This window comes from Buteo buteo, chromosome 4, assembly GCF_964188355.1.
Source record: "Buteo buteo chromosome 4, bButBut1.hap1.1, whole genome shotgun sequence".
In the NCBI taxonomy this organism is placed as follows: domain Eukaryota; kingdom Metazoa; phylum Chordata; class Aves; order Accipitriformes; family Accipitridae; genus Buteo; species Buteo buteo.
Window position 1 is genome coordinate 643,772 of NC_134174.1, and position 16,598 is coordinate 660,369.

The 16,598-nt window shown below is 71.2% G+C and overlaps 1 protein-coding gene across 1 annotated transcript; it reads right to left on the reverse strand.

Annotated features, from left to right (window-relative positions):
- Window positions 1–236: 236 nt before the first annotated feature.
- On the reverse strand, window positions 237–15,028 carry MIOX (myo-inositol oxygenase). Its single transcript, XM_075026692.1, has 15 exons — window positions 14,940–15,028; window positions 13,453–13,690; window positions 13,166–13,312; window positions 12,993–13,050; window positions 12,645–12,879; window positions 11,190–11,328; window positions 2,413–2,475; window positions 2,016–2,096; window positions 1,625–1,787; window positions 1,471–1,538; window positions 1,246–1,355; window positions 1,049–1,116; window positions 750–799; window positions 516–628; window positions 237–408 (listed from the first exon to the last, which is right to left on the reverse strand). The coding sequence occupies exons 1-15, from the start codon at window positions 15,026–15,028 to the stop codon at window positions 300–302; spliced, it is 1,731 nt and encodes a 576-aa protein (XP_074882793.1). The 3' UTR covers window positions 237–299.
- Window positions 15,029–16,598: the final 1,570 nt, after the last annotated feature.

Consider the following 16,598-nt stretch of genomic DNA (forward strand, 5'->3'; position numbering starts at 1 on the left):
GGCTCTCCCTGGAGCTGGGTGGGCTTTGGGGGGGAGTCCTGCCTCGGCCCTTGCCCTTCTCCCACCTGATGAGAGGTGATGGGGATGGCGCCGGTGCCCCCACCTCTCCCTGCTGTGAGCCCTATACCCGTGGGGCTGGGGGCTGCCAAGGGTGCGACGGGCACTGGGGCTGTGTGACAAGCAGGTTTATTGTATAGTCCCGGTGCTCCCCACGGCAAGCTGGCTGCTCCCCCAGGGTCTGTGCTGTGGGGCTGGGGTCAAGTCTGGGGTGCTGGGTGATGGTGGGTGGGGGTCCCCGCTCACCAGCAGAGCTGCCCGGGGCAGTACTTGTCGATCAGGGACTGGTAGTAGCCCCGGAGCTGCTGCACGTCGGGCAGCTCCTCCTGCTTGGTGTAGAGGTCGAACTTGCTGCAGGAGCGAGGGTGGGTCAGTGCGGGGGCGAGGGGGCTGCTCCCCCCTCGGGGGGCCTCGGCCAAGCCCCCCCGGCCCCCCCTCTGCCCACCCTGGCCACGCACTTGAGCTCCCTGACCCAGGGCAGCATGCGGAGGTCCTCCTCGGTGCAGAGGTGCAGGTAGTCCCCGTGTGCGTGCCAGGGGTAGAAGGAGTGGAAGCGGACCATGTAGAAAGCCTGGGGGGATGAGGATGTGCCAACCCGGGGCACCCACCCTCCCCACGGCGGGTCCCTGCCCCGCAGCCCTGGGGGGGGGGGGGTCAGCCCCACATGTGCGTTGTAATCCCCCAGCCCTTACCTCCTTGGGCAGGGTGAAGTTGTTGAACTTCATGACTTGGTACATGTACTCTGGGGAGAGAGGGGGCACGTGCGGGGATGAGCCCAAGCGGCTGGGGCTGGACTCCCCCCGTGCAGGATGGGCGCCCCAAGAGCTGCAGCGCACCCCCCTCTGCCCCATGCAAAGGGCTCCAGCTCCGAATCCCCCAGCAAAGGGGGCCGGGGAGGGGTGCAGCCACCCCAGGTGCATCGGTGCCCCATTTGGGGGCAAAGGGCCCTGCCCCAAGGAGGGGACCCCAGCCGGACCCCCCCAGCCCTTACCGTCGTGTCCCCAGGACATGAGAACGTTCTCCAGGCCGCAGTGAGGCTGGTACATCCCGTACTCGGTGCTGGGGATGGAGTTGGGTCGGGGGCTTGGGGCTGGACCCCTCCCCGTACCCCCAGCCCCTTCCCTGGCTGTGACACGGGCTGTGGGGCACAGCAGCCCACGGCAGCCTGCCCCGGTGGTCCGGCCTCACCTGTACAGGGGGTCTCTGGTGTCGGGGTTGTCGTGGAAGGTGGAGTCCCCGAAGACCACGGACCTCTGCACCTTGCAGCCCACCGGGAAGGTGTCCCCCACCACAGCCCACTGCAGAGGGGTGCGACAGGCATCCCACTGGCCTGGGAGGGGGTCCCCAAGTAGGGGTCCCTGGCCAGTGGGATCCCCATACCCCGGTGTGCCCCCTCCCCACTGTCCCGCTTACCTGGGGCTCCCCAAAAAGTGCCAGGACCTTCCCCAGGTCGTGCAGCAACCCCACGAGGTGGAACCAGTCTGGGGGCAAGCGGGGCTGTCACCCCCAGTGGGACACGGCCCCACACGGGCTCCGTGTCAGTGGCGGGGGGGGTCAATGGCCCTACCTTTGTCAGGGTGGGCCCGGCGGATGCCCTCGGCGGTTTGATAGGCATGGTAGGAGTTGGGGAAGTCCACGTCCGGGTCGGACTCGTCCACCAGCTGGTCCAGCAGTTCCAGTGCCTCCATGGCGCTCATCTTGCGCAGGGAGCAGGTCCCGTACTCGGCGCTCTGCGGAGACGGCAGGCACTGGGGATGGTGACCCCCCCCCAACCTGCGCTGCCACCCCAAAACCCCTCGGGACCCTCCCCGGAGCCATGTGGGGAGTGGGTGCCCCCCAAGCAGGCTGGTGTACCAGGGCAGGACCTGCAGCGCTTGGGTGCGGGGTGGGGGGGGGGCTGCGGCGTGTCCCCCCCCGGCTGCAGGTGGGAAAGGATGGCCCGGGGGGGGGGTTCGCACCTTCTTGCGGACGAAGTCGACGGTCTGGTGGGTGTGCATCAGCAGGTAGGTGTTGTAGACGCGGTCCAGCAGCTTCCCCTCCTGCAGCTCAGCGTCAGGCTCCTGGGGGGCTCTGGTGGGGTGGGGGGAGTCCCCCCGGCATCCCTCCCAGCCTGGGGCAGCAGAGCTCCCACTGGGTTCCTTCGGCCTCTCCCAGCAGTGGGATAAGACCCCCAGCACGGCCAGTGGGGTACAGCTGCATCCCCCGCAGTGTGGCATCATACCACCCGACCCTCAGCACCCAGCCTTGTGCAGCAGGACCCCCCTACGCCCCGCCTGGTGTAGGGACCCCACCCCCCCGCTGCCTCGGGGTCACCGCCTGTCCCAGTGGCAGCAGGACCTGCCCAGCCGGGCTCACCGTGTAGTTTCGGTACTCGGACTTGGCCTTGCCGGACTTGGGCTCCTCGGAGGGGTCAGCGTCCTGCAGCGAGAAAGGTCGGGCTCGGTCAGCGGGGCCGGATCCTGCGCCTGGTCCGGCAGCCACGGGACAGAGAGCGAAAACACCCGGGGACAAGGTGTTCCGTGAAGGTTAAGGAGACACGCCATCTCCAAAGGAAAGCCCTGGATGCGTGGCATCGCACGGCGCTGCACAGCATCGCACGGTATTGCACGGCGTTGTATGCCGCTGCACAGCGCCGCACAGTGTTGCACGGCGTTGTACACCGCTGCACAGCGTCGCACAGTGTTGCACAGCACTGCGCAGCGTTGCACAGCACTGCACAGCATCACGCAGCGCTGCCCCGTTCCGGTGCGGAGTGAGGGCCGTCGCATAGAGGTGCAGAGCAGGGGCCGGGGGGAGCTGCCTGCGCTGCCGGAGGGGGGGCCTGGCCCGGGGCGCTGCTGGTTTAGGGCAGCAGCTCTCAGGAGTCGCTGCCTCGGAGCCCCGCAGCCCCCCGAGCGAGGTCTGTGGGTGCGGCTGAGCCGGTGGGTGCTGCACGACACCCCGCACACCCTGCAGCCCCCCAGGGACAGGCGCTGCCCGCCTGCCTGGGGGGGGACCGCTTCCCTGCCTGCCGAGGGGCGAGTGTTCACTCGTTCCCTGTGGGGCTGGGTCCCCCGTGGGGCTGGGACGGACGTGGGGCAGGGACACAGAGGGGCTGGGTCCCCCGTGGGGCCGGCACCCCCACGGCAGGGAGGACATTGCCGAGGGTCCCGGGGGATCTCCTGCACCCCCCCCCGCAAGAGGCGACAGCCCCAGTGCTGAGCTCTGCGGACCCCCAACCTGCACACAACTGGGGTGGGGGGTCCCTGAGGGCTACGGCCCGTCGGCACAGACCCCCTCGGGGGGGCGATGCCGTGGGGCTGTGCCCCACGGCCCCAGGGACAGAGGGGGGCCGCACGTGCTGCCTGCGTGTACCCGGGCGGACCTGCACCCCGACACGTGGGGACGTGCCGGTGGGCTCTGACCCCGAGGCGCGGGGCGATGCGTCTGGGGGCCAGCCCTGAGGCGTGGGGTGACGTGCAGGAGTCTGACCCCGACGTGTGGGGCCATGCAGGTGGGCCTGACCCCGAGGCGTGGGGCTCCGGGTCCCGCCTGCCCCTACTCACCGCCCGGAGGCTCCTCATGCCGGCGGTGGTGAGGAGCGGTGGGCGCACGGGCTCCGGGGCGGCCGCCGGGACCCCCGGCTTTATCCCCGCGGGGGGCGGCGTGGGGGCGGCTCAGCCTGCGCCAGCCGGCGCGGGGGCAATCGGTCACCAGTTAACCTGCCCCCGGTTAATGTTTGAGCCCACGGCACCGCGCTCGGGGGGATGCCGCTCCGTGAGGGTGGGCAGGGGCTGGCAGGGAGACGGGTCCGGCCCCTGAGCTGGGGACCCCCACGCTGCAGCCCCCTGAGCTGGGGACCCCCGACCCCCAGGCTGGGGAGCACAGGCCACAGGTGACCCTGCCAGCGGCTGATGGTGGCCCCGGGCTGCCGGGCTCCTCGTGGGGGCAAAGGGACCCCCCTGCCCCGCTGCCCGCACAGGACGGGGCCGCGGAGTGACCCCCCTGTCGGGACACGGGGAGCAGGACTGGACCTTGCGCCCTGATGGCACTGGCAACCGCTGTCCGGCCACTGATGGCCCCAGGGCCGCTGTGCTCCTACGGGATCCATGTCTTAGTGGGACGGGCACCAGCCGCCCCCGTGCCTTGCGGAACGTTAAATTTAGCGACTGCCGATGTTGTAAGCGTGTGGAGCAAGCCCTCGGCAATGAGCTGCCCCAGGGGGCTGGCAGGGCATCTCGGCCGGGCACGTCCCCTTCCCGGGGGCCGCGAGGTCCTGCCAGGCGGTGGGCGTGCGGCTGGTGCACGCACGTGTGCGCTGAACCGCGGTCGTGCCGTGCTGTGCCGTGCCACGGCCACGTCACTCCTGTTCCCCTGTGTTTCCCGCGTGCCAGGGCAGAGGCAGCAGCGGGCAGCAGTGGGCACAGTGCCCATGGGCAGGGGCCCTGGGCAGCTCCTGCTGTGCCCATTAACCGCTGGCACTGGGGTGAAGCCCCCCAGCACGGTCCCTGCACCCCCCCACAGGAGCCCCTGACGCATCTCTCCCCTTTATCTTCCTCCTTATCATCCTCCTCCTGCCTGGCTCCTGCCCAGACCCGCTGGCCCCATGCGGCTGTGGGTGCCAGGCAGGCATTGCTGCTGTGACGGACGCTGCACGGCTGTCCCTGCATTCCCTGCTGTCCCCGCTGCATGGCTGTCCCTGCGCTCTCTGCGGGAAGCAGCCAGCACTGGTCGTCTTCTGTCACCAGTGGCCGTGGGACCCGGGTGCCCACTCCCTGCCCGAGGCAGCCCCTCACCCACCCACCCGTTCCATGCCCCATTCCTGTGGGAACATCACCCGGCCCGGCACCAGACGTGACCCCTCTTCACACATTTTATTCTGCACAAAATCAGATTTTTGCTTGAAAAGAGAAGGGGAGTGCTCCGCACTGTGGTGCCTGCCCGGCCCAGTTCTGGCGCTGCTGTGGGGCAGGATCCGGCCCGGGCACCCACAGGGTTCAGTGCAGCCCCTCTACAGCCTGGGGAGCACCCAAGGGATGGGGGGGGTGAAGGCCTTGGGCCCCCACGTATCCCTTGGTAGCACTGCACTGAGCTGCGTCCGCCCGTCCCCATGGGACGGCGCTGGGTCCCTCACCCCTTTGCCAAACAGGCAGCATTGGGTCCGGGGGGCTGCAGGCAGAGCTCCTGCCTGCGGCGGGGACCCTGGCCCAGGACCCTCTGGTGACAGCCATGGGACACCCCATCCTGGTCCTGCCCTGCCCCGTCAGCCAGCTCAAGCAAGCGCCGGGACCCCCGGGAAGGAGGAGAGAGGGGCTGGGGTGGTGCTGCAGGCTGGTGCTCCTGGGGCTGGGGTCTCCTGTGGGCACAGGGGTGCTCCTGGCGGGGGATGAGGAAAGTGCTCCCAGGAGCAATGAAGGGGATGAAGATGGTCCTTGGGGGGGGGGGTCTGCACCCAGGGGGGATGCGGGTGCTCATGGGAGGGGTGAGGGTGGCGCTGGCAGGAGGGGACAAGGGTGCTGGCAGGAAGGATCAAGGTGCCGACGGGCTGGGGTCTACCTGCCCTCCTCATGGAGGACTGGATCGGATCCCTCTTGTCCCCCTGCCACCAGCTGCCCGTACCTGGGCCAGGGCTGAGGGGCAGCCCAGCACGGGGGTCCGGGCCGGTGACTGGGGCGGCACATCCCCATCCTGCCAGGCCACAGGGGTCACAGCTCTGCTGGGGCAACACCAGCACTCCTGGGGTGTCACGGTGTGGGGTGACAGGGATACCCGGGGTCCCCTTGTCCCCCTCCATGGGCCCCCATCCCAGTCCCCATTGAACCCACAACTTGTCACCAGTGGGGCCAGGGGCTGTCCCCAGCCTGCCCACACCATGCCCGAGGCTGCACCAGGGGACAGGAGGGGACAGAGGCAGGGACAGGAAAGAGGAGGGGATGGGGCAGAAGCGGGGTGCGGGACCCCGGCCATTCCTCTCCCCCCACCATGCTCGGAGACGGTTTGCCATTCCCCAGTGCCCACCAGCACCTGGTCCTCATCTCACTGCAGGGCTGTGGGCAGTATTGGAGGGGATGACAGGGTGCCAGGGGAAGGGGACAGCATCCTCTCCGAGGAGGACAGGACCCCCCCCCCAGCAACCCAGCCTCCATCCTGGGAAAGGACCCCTCCAAGGTGCTGAGCCCAACCTGGGACCCCAGTGGGGAAGGTGCTGGGGGCTGCCCTGTGCCCCCACCCTGACTGGGGGAGGTGGGCTGGAGCGGGGTGCCCCCACTCTGTCCTCGCATGACCCCCACCGATGCAGCCGTGCCACCCTGGGCAGGGACAGGAGGGGTCTGGGGTGGGGTGCCGTGGGGGTGCTGCAGCGGGGCTCGCCCCACCCGTGGCCACGCATGCTGCGGCAGGGTGCTGAGCTGCTGAGTCAGGCGGGAGCGCGGCCAGGGGCTCGGCCCCGCGCTCTTGCACAAGGCGCCGGCGCTGCTGCGGTCAGCAGGATCCCCTGCCGCCCCTTGGACCCGTCAACAGCCCCGGCCAGCCGGGCCACCGCCGGCCACCACGGGCCACCGCCGGCCACCACGGGCCACCGGCTCCCCGGCCCGTGCCCGTGGTCCTCTCCGCTCCACGGGGCGCCGGTTGGCAATGGCACCGGAGCCCCTCTGTGGGGATGCTCCCACCAGCCCCACGTCCCCGGTGGGGCCGTGGCCGGAGCTGGGCTCTGCCCGGGGGGCACCGGGCACCCCCAGAAAGGTGCAGAGGGAGCCCAGCCACGTCTGACTCTGGAAGCGCTTTAGTGGGGGGTCCCGCGGGGCGAAGCGGGGGGCGCGGGGCCAGGCAGTCTAGTGCAGCGGCCCACACCCCCCCCCTCACCCGTAGCTATGGGGGCTGTTGGGGTTCATGGGGGACGAGTCCTGGCGGCCCGACTGGCCCATCAGCTGCCAGAGGCGGTGGCTCAGGTTCTGCACCTGGCAGGTGCCCAGCACGCAGCCCACCCGCAGCAGCTGCGCGTGCTGCAGCCGCCCCGACGCGTGCCGGCGGCCCCGCGCGTGCCGGGAGCCACGCCGCAGGACGAGGCGGCGGACGTGCCGGGGGGCCAGGCGGGCACCGCGCCGGGGTCCGTGGCGCGGGGCGAGCTTCGGGCTCTGCCGCGGGATGAGCGGTTTGTGCCGGGGAACCGGGCGGGCGCCGTGCCGGGGGGCGAGCCGGGGTCCGTGGCGCGGGGCGAGCTTCGGGCCGTGGCGCGGGACGAGCGGTCCGTGCCGAGGGCCGCCGGCGGGCTGCGGCAGGGCCGGGGGCTGCGGTCCCGGGTGGTCCCCAAGGAGCGAGGCTGGGGAGGGTCTCCGGTCTGGGGGCTCCCTGCAAGAGAGCAGCAGCGGGGTCAGGGGAGGGGGCAACGCTCAGCGGGCAGCAGCGGGCAGAGCCGCGGCACCCCGGGCGGGGGGGGGGGGGCTGCACGGCACCCTGATAGCGGGGTTAAGGGGGCTTGGCTGTGCAAGGGGTGCCATGGTGGGCCGGGGGGAGGCAGCCCCCCCAGCCCTGCCAACCCCTCCCGGTCGCTCTGCCCAGCTCTGCCCTGGGCCCTGGGCCTGCCAAGCCGGGAGGAGGAGGAGGAGGAGGAGGAGGAGGAGGAGGAGCAGGAGGCGGCGGCAGCCAGGGAAGGGGAGCTGCTACCTGCAGCCGCACACGTACTCCATGCTCCGGCATCGTGCCGCGGCGGCAGGGCCGGCAAGAGCTGCCTGCCACGGCCAGGGCTGCAGCCCCGCGCCAGCCCCTTCCCACCCCGAACCGGTGGGGCCGGGAGACCCCCGTGTGTCCCCCCATTCTGCTGGTCTCCCCAGGCAGAGGGGATCCCGTGGCACCGCGTGACCGTGGCCGGCAGCCCCACCATTTGCTCCTGCCAGTCCCACGCCAAGCCCACCGCCAACCCACAAGCACCGGCACTGTGAGGGATGTGTGGGGTCCCAGGGGTGCTGACCCTGCTGCCCCCCCTCCAGGATCCCCCCAGGGTGCACAAACAGGGACCCCCCGGCACCGCCAGCTCCAGCACAGCCCGGTCGGCCTCCCCTCGTGGAGGAGCTGGTGACCCCACACCGGCGGGGGACACCCACCGTGGCAGCCCCGGAGCTCTGCCACCCGCAGCCGCCCCGGGTCGCTGCCCGGGAGGAATCCGTGGCACCCGGGCGGCTGCGGGGATGGCACGTGCCATGCGGCCGGGGCAGCGGTGGCGGGAGCCCCTCTGCTGCCCGCGCACAGGCACGCACGGTGGCACCGCATACTGGCGCCCACCGCCGCACCCCCCAGCCAGAGCCCCTGTGCCCCCCCTGCGCGCACACACACACGTATCCCTGCATGCGCACCTCCTTCACTACCCGTGAACGTACACGGTAACCCCCGTACACACACAGGCACACGCGTGTCCCAGCGTGCACACACGCATGCACGCTCCCTCCCTCTCCAACCCCTGTACGCACACACAGGTACACCCACGGCACGGTGTGCGTGCGGACACGCACGCGGTGACCCCTGTACATGCGTAAGCACATGCGTGTCCCAGCATGCACGCACACACACACACTCTATAACCCCTGTACACACACAGGCACACGCGTGTCATAGCGCACACACACACTCTATAACCCCCATACACACACACACTACACAGAACTCCTGCACACACCCCGGTGTGCACACACACTCGCTGCGCACCCCCAGCCTGCCGTGTGTGCACAACGGGGGTGCAAGTGCAGGTGTCCCGGTGCGCACACACAGCCCCGGACTCGCACGGCACCGACCCCCCCTGCCCCCGTCCCCCCACCACCGGGGCTGCGGGGAAGCCGGAGGGCTCATCCCGGCATGGCACAGCCAGGTCGAGGCCGGACGCCGCTTGGCTGCGAGCCGCGGGAGCGGGGACAGAGGCCAAATTCCTCCGGTCCTGCCGAGACGGGAAGCACGGGGGGGGGACGGTGAGTGCCCGCCACCCCTTCCCGTCCCGGGATGTGTTTACAGGAGGTGGCCAGAGCCCGGAAACACCGGCAACCTCGGCCTTCCCATCCCGGCACTGCCCGGGCCGTGGTACGCAGGACTTTCCCAGCCGGCTGTCTTCCAGGCAGCTCCGGCACTGCCGGCTCCGCAGCCTCCGAGCGCTCCCAAGCCAAGAAGCCCCCGTGCCGGTGTCCCACGGGATGGCTGCCGGCTGTGGAGTTCCCCTCCCTCCCCACACTTGGCTTCTGCCCCGGCTTTGCCCCGGCTGGCCCTGGCATGGCGTGCATCCGTGCCAGCTGAGCTCCCGGTGCATCCAGCTGCGTGTGGGATTGCTGCTGCTCTGTCTTCTGCGCCTGTTCCTGGGGCTTTGCGAGCCCCACCGGACACGCAGTAGGGTGCCCACCAACCCCGGGGCTGCTGCTGGCAGCACTGGCACCTCCCTGCAGCCCCCCCAGCTCCCACAAGCGGTTCCTGCACAGTTCCCAGCCCCCTCCGGCTTCCCCCGCTGCCGCCCACCCCGTTCCCACGGCCTTCGCACCAGCACAGAGCTGGCACCCATGCTCCCCGGCTGCAGGCACCCACACCTGGGCCCTGGGCACCTGGGTGGCGGGGTCTGGCCTGAGGACACCCCCCGTGGTGGCACAGAGCTCCCCCCCCCCAGGACCCCCATGCCTCTGGCCCCCATCCCGGGGACCCCCACGCCACAGCCAACAGAACTGCAGCCACGCCATCCCGCAGCCGGAGCAGGAGCTGCTGAGCCTGTGGGGGGGGTCTGGAAGCTCCAGCCCCCCCATCCACCCCTGCAGCAGGACGTGATCCAGGGCAGGGCCCCCCCCCGCACCCCCGGGAGCTGCACCGACGGCTGCCTGCGGCGCCAGGCAGGCAGGCAGGAGCCGCTCGCAGATCCCTCCGGAGCCAGACGCAGGCTTCCCACGGCGCTGGGCACAGCCCAAACGCGCTCCTCAAGCAGCAACATGCACACCCGCAGCGCCTGTGCACGCGCACACGCAGCACCCACGGGAGGTTCGGTCCCGACCCGAGGTGCCTCCCTTCAAGCAGGAGGTTCGGGCGGGAGATCCTGGCCCCCCGCAGCCCCCACGGGCACCCACAGCCCCCCACCGCCCCTCGCCTTGCACACGCGCGCAGCCACGCACGCCTTGGCACAGGCACGCCATGAGTTCTTGCACACACACGCTCTCCATCACTGTGTACCAAAACCTCGTCCAACCCTCGCACACCCTGCCTGCCCCGTGCGCGCACACACTCACACAGGTACCAACCTGGCCCCTGCGCCCTCCCAAACCCGCAGACCAGCCTCACCGTCCCTGGCACGCTGCGTCCCCGCAGCCCTGGCCGCGTCCTGCCTCCTCCCAGCACCGTTCCCCCATTCCCACTGGGACAAGGTGCAGCGCGGGGGGCCGGGGACCCCTCACCCCGCTCCCACCACCTCATCCCCCCGTGTCCCCACCGGCACCGCGGGGACAGGCACGGGACACACAGCGAAGACAGGGTTGGGGTCCAGGCAGGAGACGGTGCCCAGGAGACCCCCCAGCCCACCACCTCCATGTAGTCCCCATCTGCCTCCACTCTCCAGGGCACTGTGTGTGTCCCCCCCCAGGGGGAACCTGCCCACAACCCGCCACCAGCACGAGGGGCTTTGGTATGAGGCTGTGCGTCCCCTCCTGCTGCGGGGACAGTGGGCAGCAGGACAGGGAGCTGTGCTGCCAGGCTGGGCCCTGCCTAAACCCCCGGGGAGCTGGGGTGGCCAGGGCTGGGGGGTGGCCGGCGGGACAGACGGACACGGGCTGCCGGGCAGAGGCTGGGGCAGCAGCCTCGGGCAGGGCTGAGCGGTGGGCACGGAGCCCCCCACGCGGGACAGGGGCCGGGCCCGTGGGGGGGTGCAGGGCTGTGTCCCGGGCAGGGGGACAGGCAGGGGTGCCCAGAGCCACCCCATGCAGAGCACCCCTGCCCGCACCTGCACGGGGGGGCGGGCGGGGGGGGCACAGATCTGCCCTGGGCGGGGGTTCAGGCAGGGGGCGCAGAGAGGCACCCCACGCAGGGGTGCGGGCAGGGGGGGCACAGAGCTGCCCCGGGCAGGGATGTGGGCAGGGGTGCGGGCAGGGGGGCAGAGAGGCACCCCACGCCGGGGTGCGGGCAGGGGGCGGGGGGTCCCGGCTCACCTGCGCTTGGGCGAGCGGCCGTCGGGCAGGGGCAGGCAGGCGGGCAGCTCCAGCAGACACAGCACCAAGCTGATGCAACCCAGCGCAACCGGCGCCGGGGCTCTCATGGCGGGGCCGGGCCGGGCCAGCGGCTCCGGGGCTGCGGGGAGAAGAGAAGGGCTCGGGGCTGGGCTCGGCTCCAGCCTCCCCCCCCGTCCCGTCCCGCAGCCCGGGGCTGGGAGGGTGCGGGGTCCCCGGGGGGGGGGGTCCCGAGGGGTCCCGGCCGTACCTGGGCGGGGGCCGGGGCTCAGGTCGGGTCCGTGCCTCGCTCGGCGCTGCCGCTCCCCGCCCCGGCCCAGGTTAAATATCGCCGGGCCCGGCGCGGCGGGGCGGGCGAGGAGGAGCCGAGCGGCCGCGGGAGGAGCCACGGGCGGGGGCAGCCCCGCAACGGCCCCGCACCCCCCCCCGGCCCCGCATCCCCCCCCGGCACTGCATCCCCCCCCCGGCATCGCACCCCCCCGACCCCGTACCCCCCGCCAGCACCGCATCCCTCCCCGGCCCCCGCATCCCTCCCCCGGCCCCTTGCACCCCCCCGGCACCGCATCCTCCCCCCCGGGCCCGCACCACCCCCCCCCCCCGCGGCTCCGCTTCCCGGCACCCGCCCGGCCCCGCCGCTCCCCCAGCGCCGGCCCCGGGACCCCCCCGGAGCGGGGCCGGGCTGGGATGGGGCTGGGGGAGCGGTCCGGGGGGGTTGGGATGGGATGGGGCTGGGGGAGCGGTCCGGGAGGGATTGGGATGAGACCGGGATGGAGCTGGGGGAGCCACCCCAGAATCTGGGCTGGGGCTGACGGGGGGGTCGGGGTACCCCCCCAGCCCCCCTGCCAGCCCCCTCCCCAACACCGCGGCAGCGGGGGCCAGGCCAGGCGGTGCTGGGCCCTGCCAGGCCCCGGGAGCCATGCTGTGCCACGTCGTGCCGCGCTCAGCCCTGCCAAGCCCCGCTGCCTGCCTCCCGCCTGGCACCGCGCGACGTCCCGGGAGCACCCCGACACCCCCCGTCCTGCGCCCTGCATCCCGCTGCCGCGCCGAGGAGTTTGCGGCGGGGCAGACTCCCCCCCCCAGCTCCCCTCGCTGCTCCCCGCACTTGGGGGGCAAACCCAGGCTGGAGGACCAAGGCCGCATCCTGCCTCCCTTCCCCGGGCTGCGTGGGGAAGCGCGGTGCAGCCCAGTGCCCCCAGTTCAGCCAGCCCCACCTCCGCCCCACGCTGCCCGGGAGCCCTGTCCCCACGGGGGGCAGCACCCCGGCACCCCACGGCACTGCACCCGGCATCCGGCACAGCCCACGAGTGGGGCTGGAGCCGCTCTGCGGGGACGTGTGTCTGCACGCACCTTCTCCCAGGGCTAATTTAGGTTAATGTTTTTAAACATCACATGGGGCCTTTTAAAACAATTAAGGAATGTAATCCGCAGAGGTCAGACCAGTCCCGGCGTTCCCCCCGCGGGAGAAGCAGCTCGCCGAAACCGGGGGCGGTGGGGAGCTGCTGCTGGCAGTGCCCGGGGGGCACGGGGGGGTGGCAGCCATTGGGGCTCGGGGGGCTGCTCCTCGAGCTGGGCAGCCGGAGCTCGGCAGGGGAGAGGGTCCCCGCCAGCCCCCCTCGATGGGGCCCCCCACCTCCTGCTCTGGGACGGGGTCTGGGTGTCCTCCGTGCCCACGCTGACGGGACGGGGACGGGGCAAGGAGCCCCCAGCACCCCCGGGGTCCCCAAGGTGGGCTCCGGGCCCCAGAGTGGGGGTGCCCGCACCCCCTCCCCTGCCTGCTCCCCCCACCGCGGCCTCCCCAGGCCGAGGGGCCGGGGGCCTCCGCGTGCTCCGAATCGCTGAGATTCTTCCGCATTATCAGGACACAAAGGCTTCAAACACCCGGTCCCGGTGCAGGGGGATTTGCGGCAGCACCTGATCATGGGGAGGTGGGGATGGGGTGGGGGGTGATGGGGACAAACTCCCCCTGAGCGGGGCTGCGGGTCCAGCCCCGGCCCACAGCGGTACAGCCTTCCCCCCAGCACCGTGGCCCCCGGCTCTCCGCGCGTCTCCCCAGGGGAAATTTTGCGGCATGCCGGGCTCTTCCGCTTGTTTGTTGCTGGATTATCCTGGAGAGAAAGAAAAACGGCACGAAAACAACGCGGCAGAGCTGCGGGCAAGGGCACGCGGGGCCAAACACCTGGCACAACCCCGGCACGGCACACGCTACCGTGGGCCACCAATGCCCAAACCCCTGCCCGGAGCTCACCGCCACCGCGGCATCCCCATGGGCCGTGCTCCAGTGGGATGTCACCCTACGGTCCCTGGGGCTGAGCCCCGGCACGGCTCTGCCATAGTGCCGGTACTCCAAAGCAAACCCCAGGCAGTGCCATGCCACGCCGTGCCGTGATGGGGGTCCTGGCCGGGGCTCACCCCCAGGCACCTCCCGGGACCCTGCGCAGGTCCCCATCTGGATCTCGTGTGGGGCAGTGCCAGCCGCTGCCACCCTGGGGGACAAACCTGGGTCACGGGGGTCTGCAGCACCGGCGTGAGCCCGGGTGGGAGGAGGGGGCTCTGGCCAATTCACATCCACCTAACACAGGCTACTGGGGGGGGAGCCGCCCTCGCTGGCCAGTCGCCCCTTCCCATGCGGTGGGGTGGGGATTGCGGGGCAGGGGGTGAGCGGGAGGCTGGGGCTCAGCTGGGACCCCCGGCCCGCCTCGGCTCTGCAGCTCCAGGCGCTGCCACGGAGCAGAGGAGCAGCAGGAGCAGGAGCAGGAGCAGGAGCAGGTCTCTCCACCAGCCCCTGCTCCAGGCGTGCGTGCTGCCCCGGGGACGTGGCAGAGTCGTGGCTGAGCCCCTGGGGTCCTGCAGCAAGGGCAGAACAACCCGGCTCCCTGCCCTCCTCGGGGGATCACCGGTCTTGGGGAGCTGGGAAGGACCCCGGGTCCTGCTTCACCGCTGGCTGTGCTGGATCCGGCCGTCGGCCTGCAGCCATCCCGGCAGAGCTCACCGCTGCCGCTGCGCCGGGTAACCCGGCATCTGGGCTCACCTGCACCCAGGGCCGAGCCGTGGCCGGACCCACGCCGGGAGCTGCCATCGCCCCGCCGCCCCAGCTCTCCGCTGGGGACGGGCAGCACTTGCCCTCTCCCTCTCTCCTCCGAGGCAGCCTGGCTTCCAGCCATGGGAATCAATTGCGAAGTTTCAATTAGCTTAATTGCCTCCTGGCTGAGGCTCCGGGGGAGGGCGAGGGCAGAGAGCAGCGGCTGCAGTCCCGCTCCGCTCTCCCGCTCCCCAAAAAGCGCTTTTGGGGGCAGGTGCGTGGAACAGGAGCGGGGTGAGCTGCACCCCCGGCACGGCCCACGAGCACCCGCTGCGTCCCAGGGGGACGGTGGCGGGGGGAGGCAGAGCGAGGTCCCTGCACCCTCCCTGCCCACCGGTCCCCTGGGGAAGGGGCTACACGCCGAGGGGCCGGTACCCCATTGCCGAGCCCCGCCGGGACCCTCGTGGCTACATCCCCTGGTACCCCCTGTTCTCCAGGGCGGCAGCATCACCCGGGGGTCGCCGGAGCATGGGGTGATGGGGGCTGCCCGCGGTGGGGGGCCGGAGCCGCAGGGGCCTTGCCCGCGCCGGCAGCACCGCAGCCACGCGTGACGCAGGCGAGCAGGAAGGTAAACACACCTTTACCGCAGCTGCTGGGCCGGGAGCGATGGGTGCGGGAACGGGCGGCACCCTGCCCCGGCCACGCTGAATCACCTGCGCTCGCGCCGGAGCACCCAGGGCTTCTCCTGGTCCTCGCCTGGGCGCTGCGCTTCGCCCCACGTCATGGCTTCTTCCCTCCTCATGGCGGCAGAGCCCCCCTGTCATGTCTGAGCCCCCCCAACACGGCAGGGCCCCCCGCACGGTGGCTGACCCGCAGACATGGGGCAACCGGAGGGGAGCCGTGTGGGCATGGGGGGACGTGCCGGGGAGAGCTCGCTGGGGAATTCCTTCCCCTCCGAGCTGGGAATTTGGGGAGTTCTCCCGAGGAGCCACGTGGAAACCTGCCAGCTGCCTCTGCCAGGGAGGGAACCGGCGGTAAACGTCCCGCCAAAACCCAGCTGCTGGCGGCACGGCACCCGGCTTAGCCAGCGGTGCCCTGGGGTGAGGGCTCTGCCATCCGAAATGTGCCTACCCCTGAGCACCCCCATCTGCGCTCCCTCTGGGGGCTGTGGGGCCAAGCAGCAGCCGGGCAGAGCCTGCCAGCAGTGTGTGCATGGCCAGGACCCCCGGCCCCATCAATCCTCCCCCCCAAATAGGGCTGGGGGCATGCTGAGACCCCCGAGGGTGCGGGATGATGCCCGGCCCCGAGGTACCCGGGGTTTGCTGTGTCCCCACAGCATTTCCAGAGCTCTCCCTGCCTGGCGTGGCACGGACGGGGACAAACCGGGCTCCTCTGCCCGCAGCCCCCGCTGCTGGGGGGCACAGTGGGCGCTCCATCGCTGGCCCCCCCAGGCAGCAGCCCCGGCTCCCTCGGCTGCTCCTGCAGCCACTCAGGCCTGGGAACAGCAGAGCTGGGGCACAGGGATGTCCAAACCCACCATTGCCCAGCTCTTCCCAAGGGGTTGTAAACCTGGACAAAGATTTCAGGTGCTGGTGGCTGACAAGGGGGCACAAAGCAGAGCCCCCCCACTCGTCCCAGGGATCCCTGCCCCGCTGCTGCTTGCTGAGCTGGAGGAGCAGGGTGGAAAGCGAGGTGAGTGGGTTCGCTGGTGGCAGGGTGGTGGGGAGACTGGCAGGAGGAGCGTGGGGTGCTGGGGAACAGCGATACTGTCGGGCTGAATCACTGCTAGGGACTGCCGAGGGATGAGCCGGGGGAATGCTGCTCGCACACAGCCATGGGCTCCAGATCTGTGCCACCGGCCAGGAAAACAGTGGCAGAGCCACACTGGTGGCACTCAGCTCTGTGCCGTGGTCATGGGAAACAGCCAGAAAGAGCTGGAAGAGGGAAGGAATGCATCCTCTGGTCCTGCAAGCACGGGGAGGGTCCCCAGGGTCCCCAGCATCCCCAACATCCCCAAGATCCCCAGGGTCCCCAGCATCCCCAGGGTCCTCAGGGTCCCCAGGGACCTCAGCATCCCCAGGGTCCCCACAGAAGGGACCAGCCCTGGGGAAAGCAGGGAGAGGGGCGCAAAGCACCATTGCTGAGACGAGAGCTGGCTGAGGGATGCAGGGCAGGCAGCAGTGGGACACTTGCCTGGGTGCTGAGGGGGTCGCACTGCACGTGGGCTCAGGGACATGGGCACAGCCTCCAGCCGAGGCTGCCCTGAGCAACAGATTGCCAGGGACAGCGGCTGTGGCCAGGATCTGTCCTTCCCCCAGCACCCGCTGCTGGCTTTGCCGTTCCCCATGGAGGGACCCATGGGGGGCAGCTCT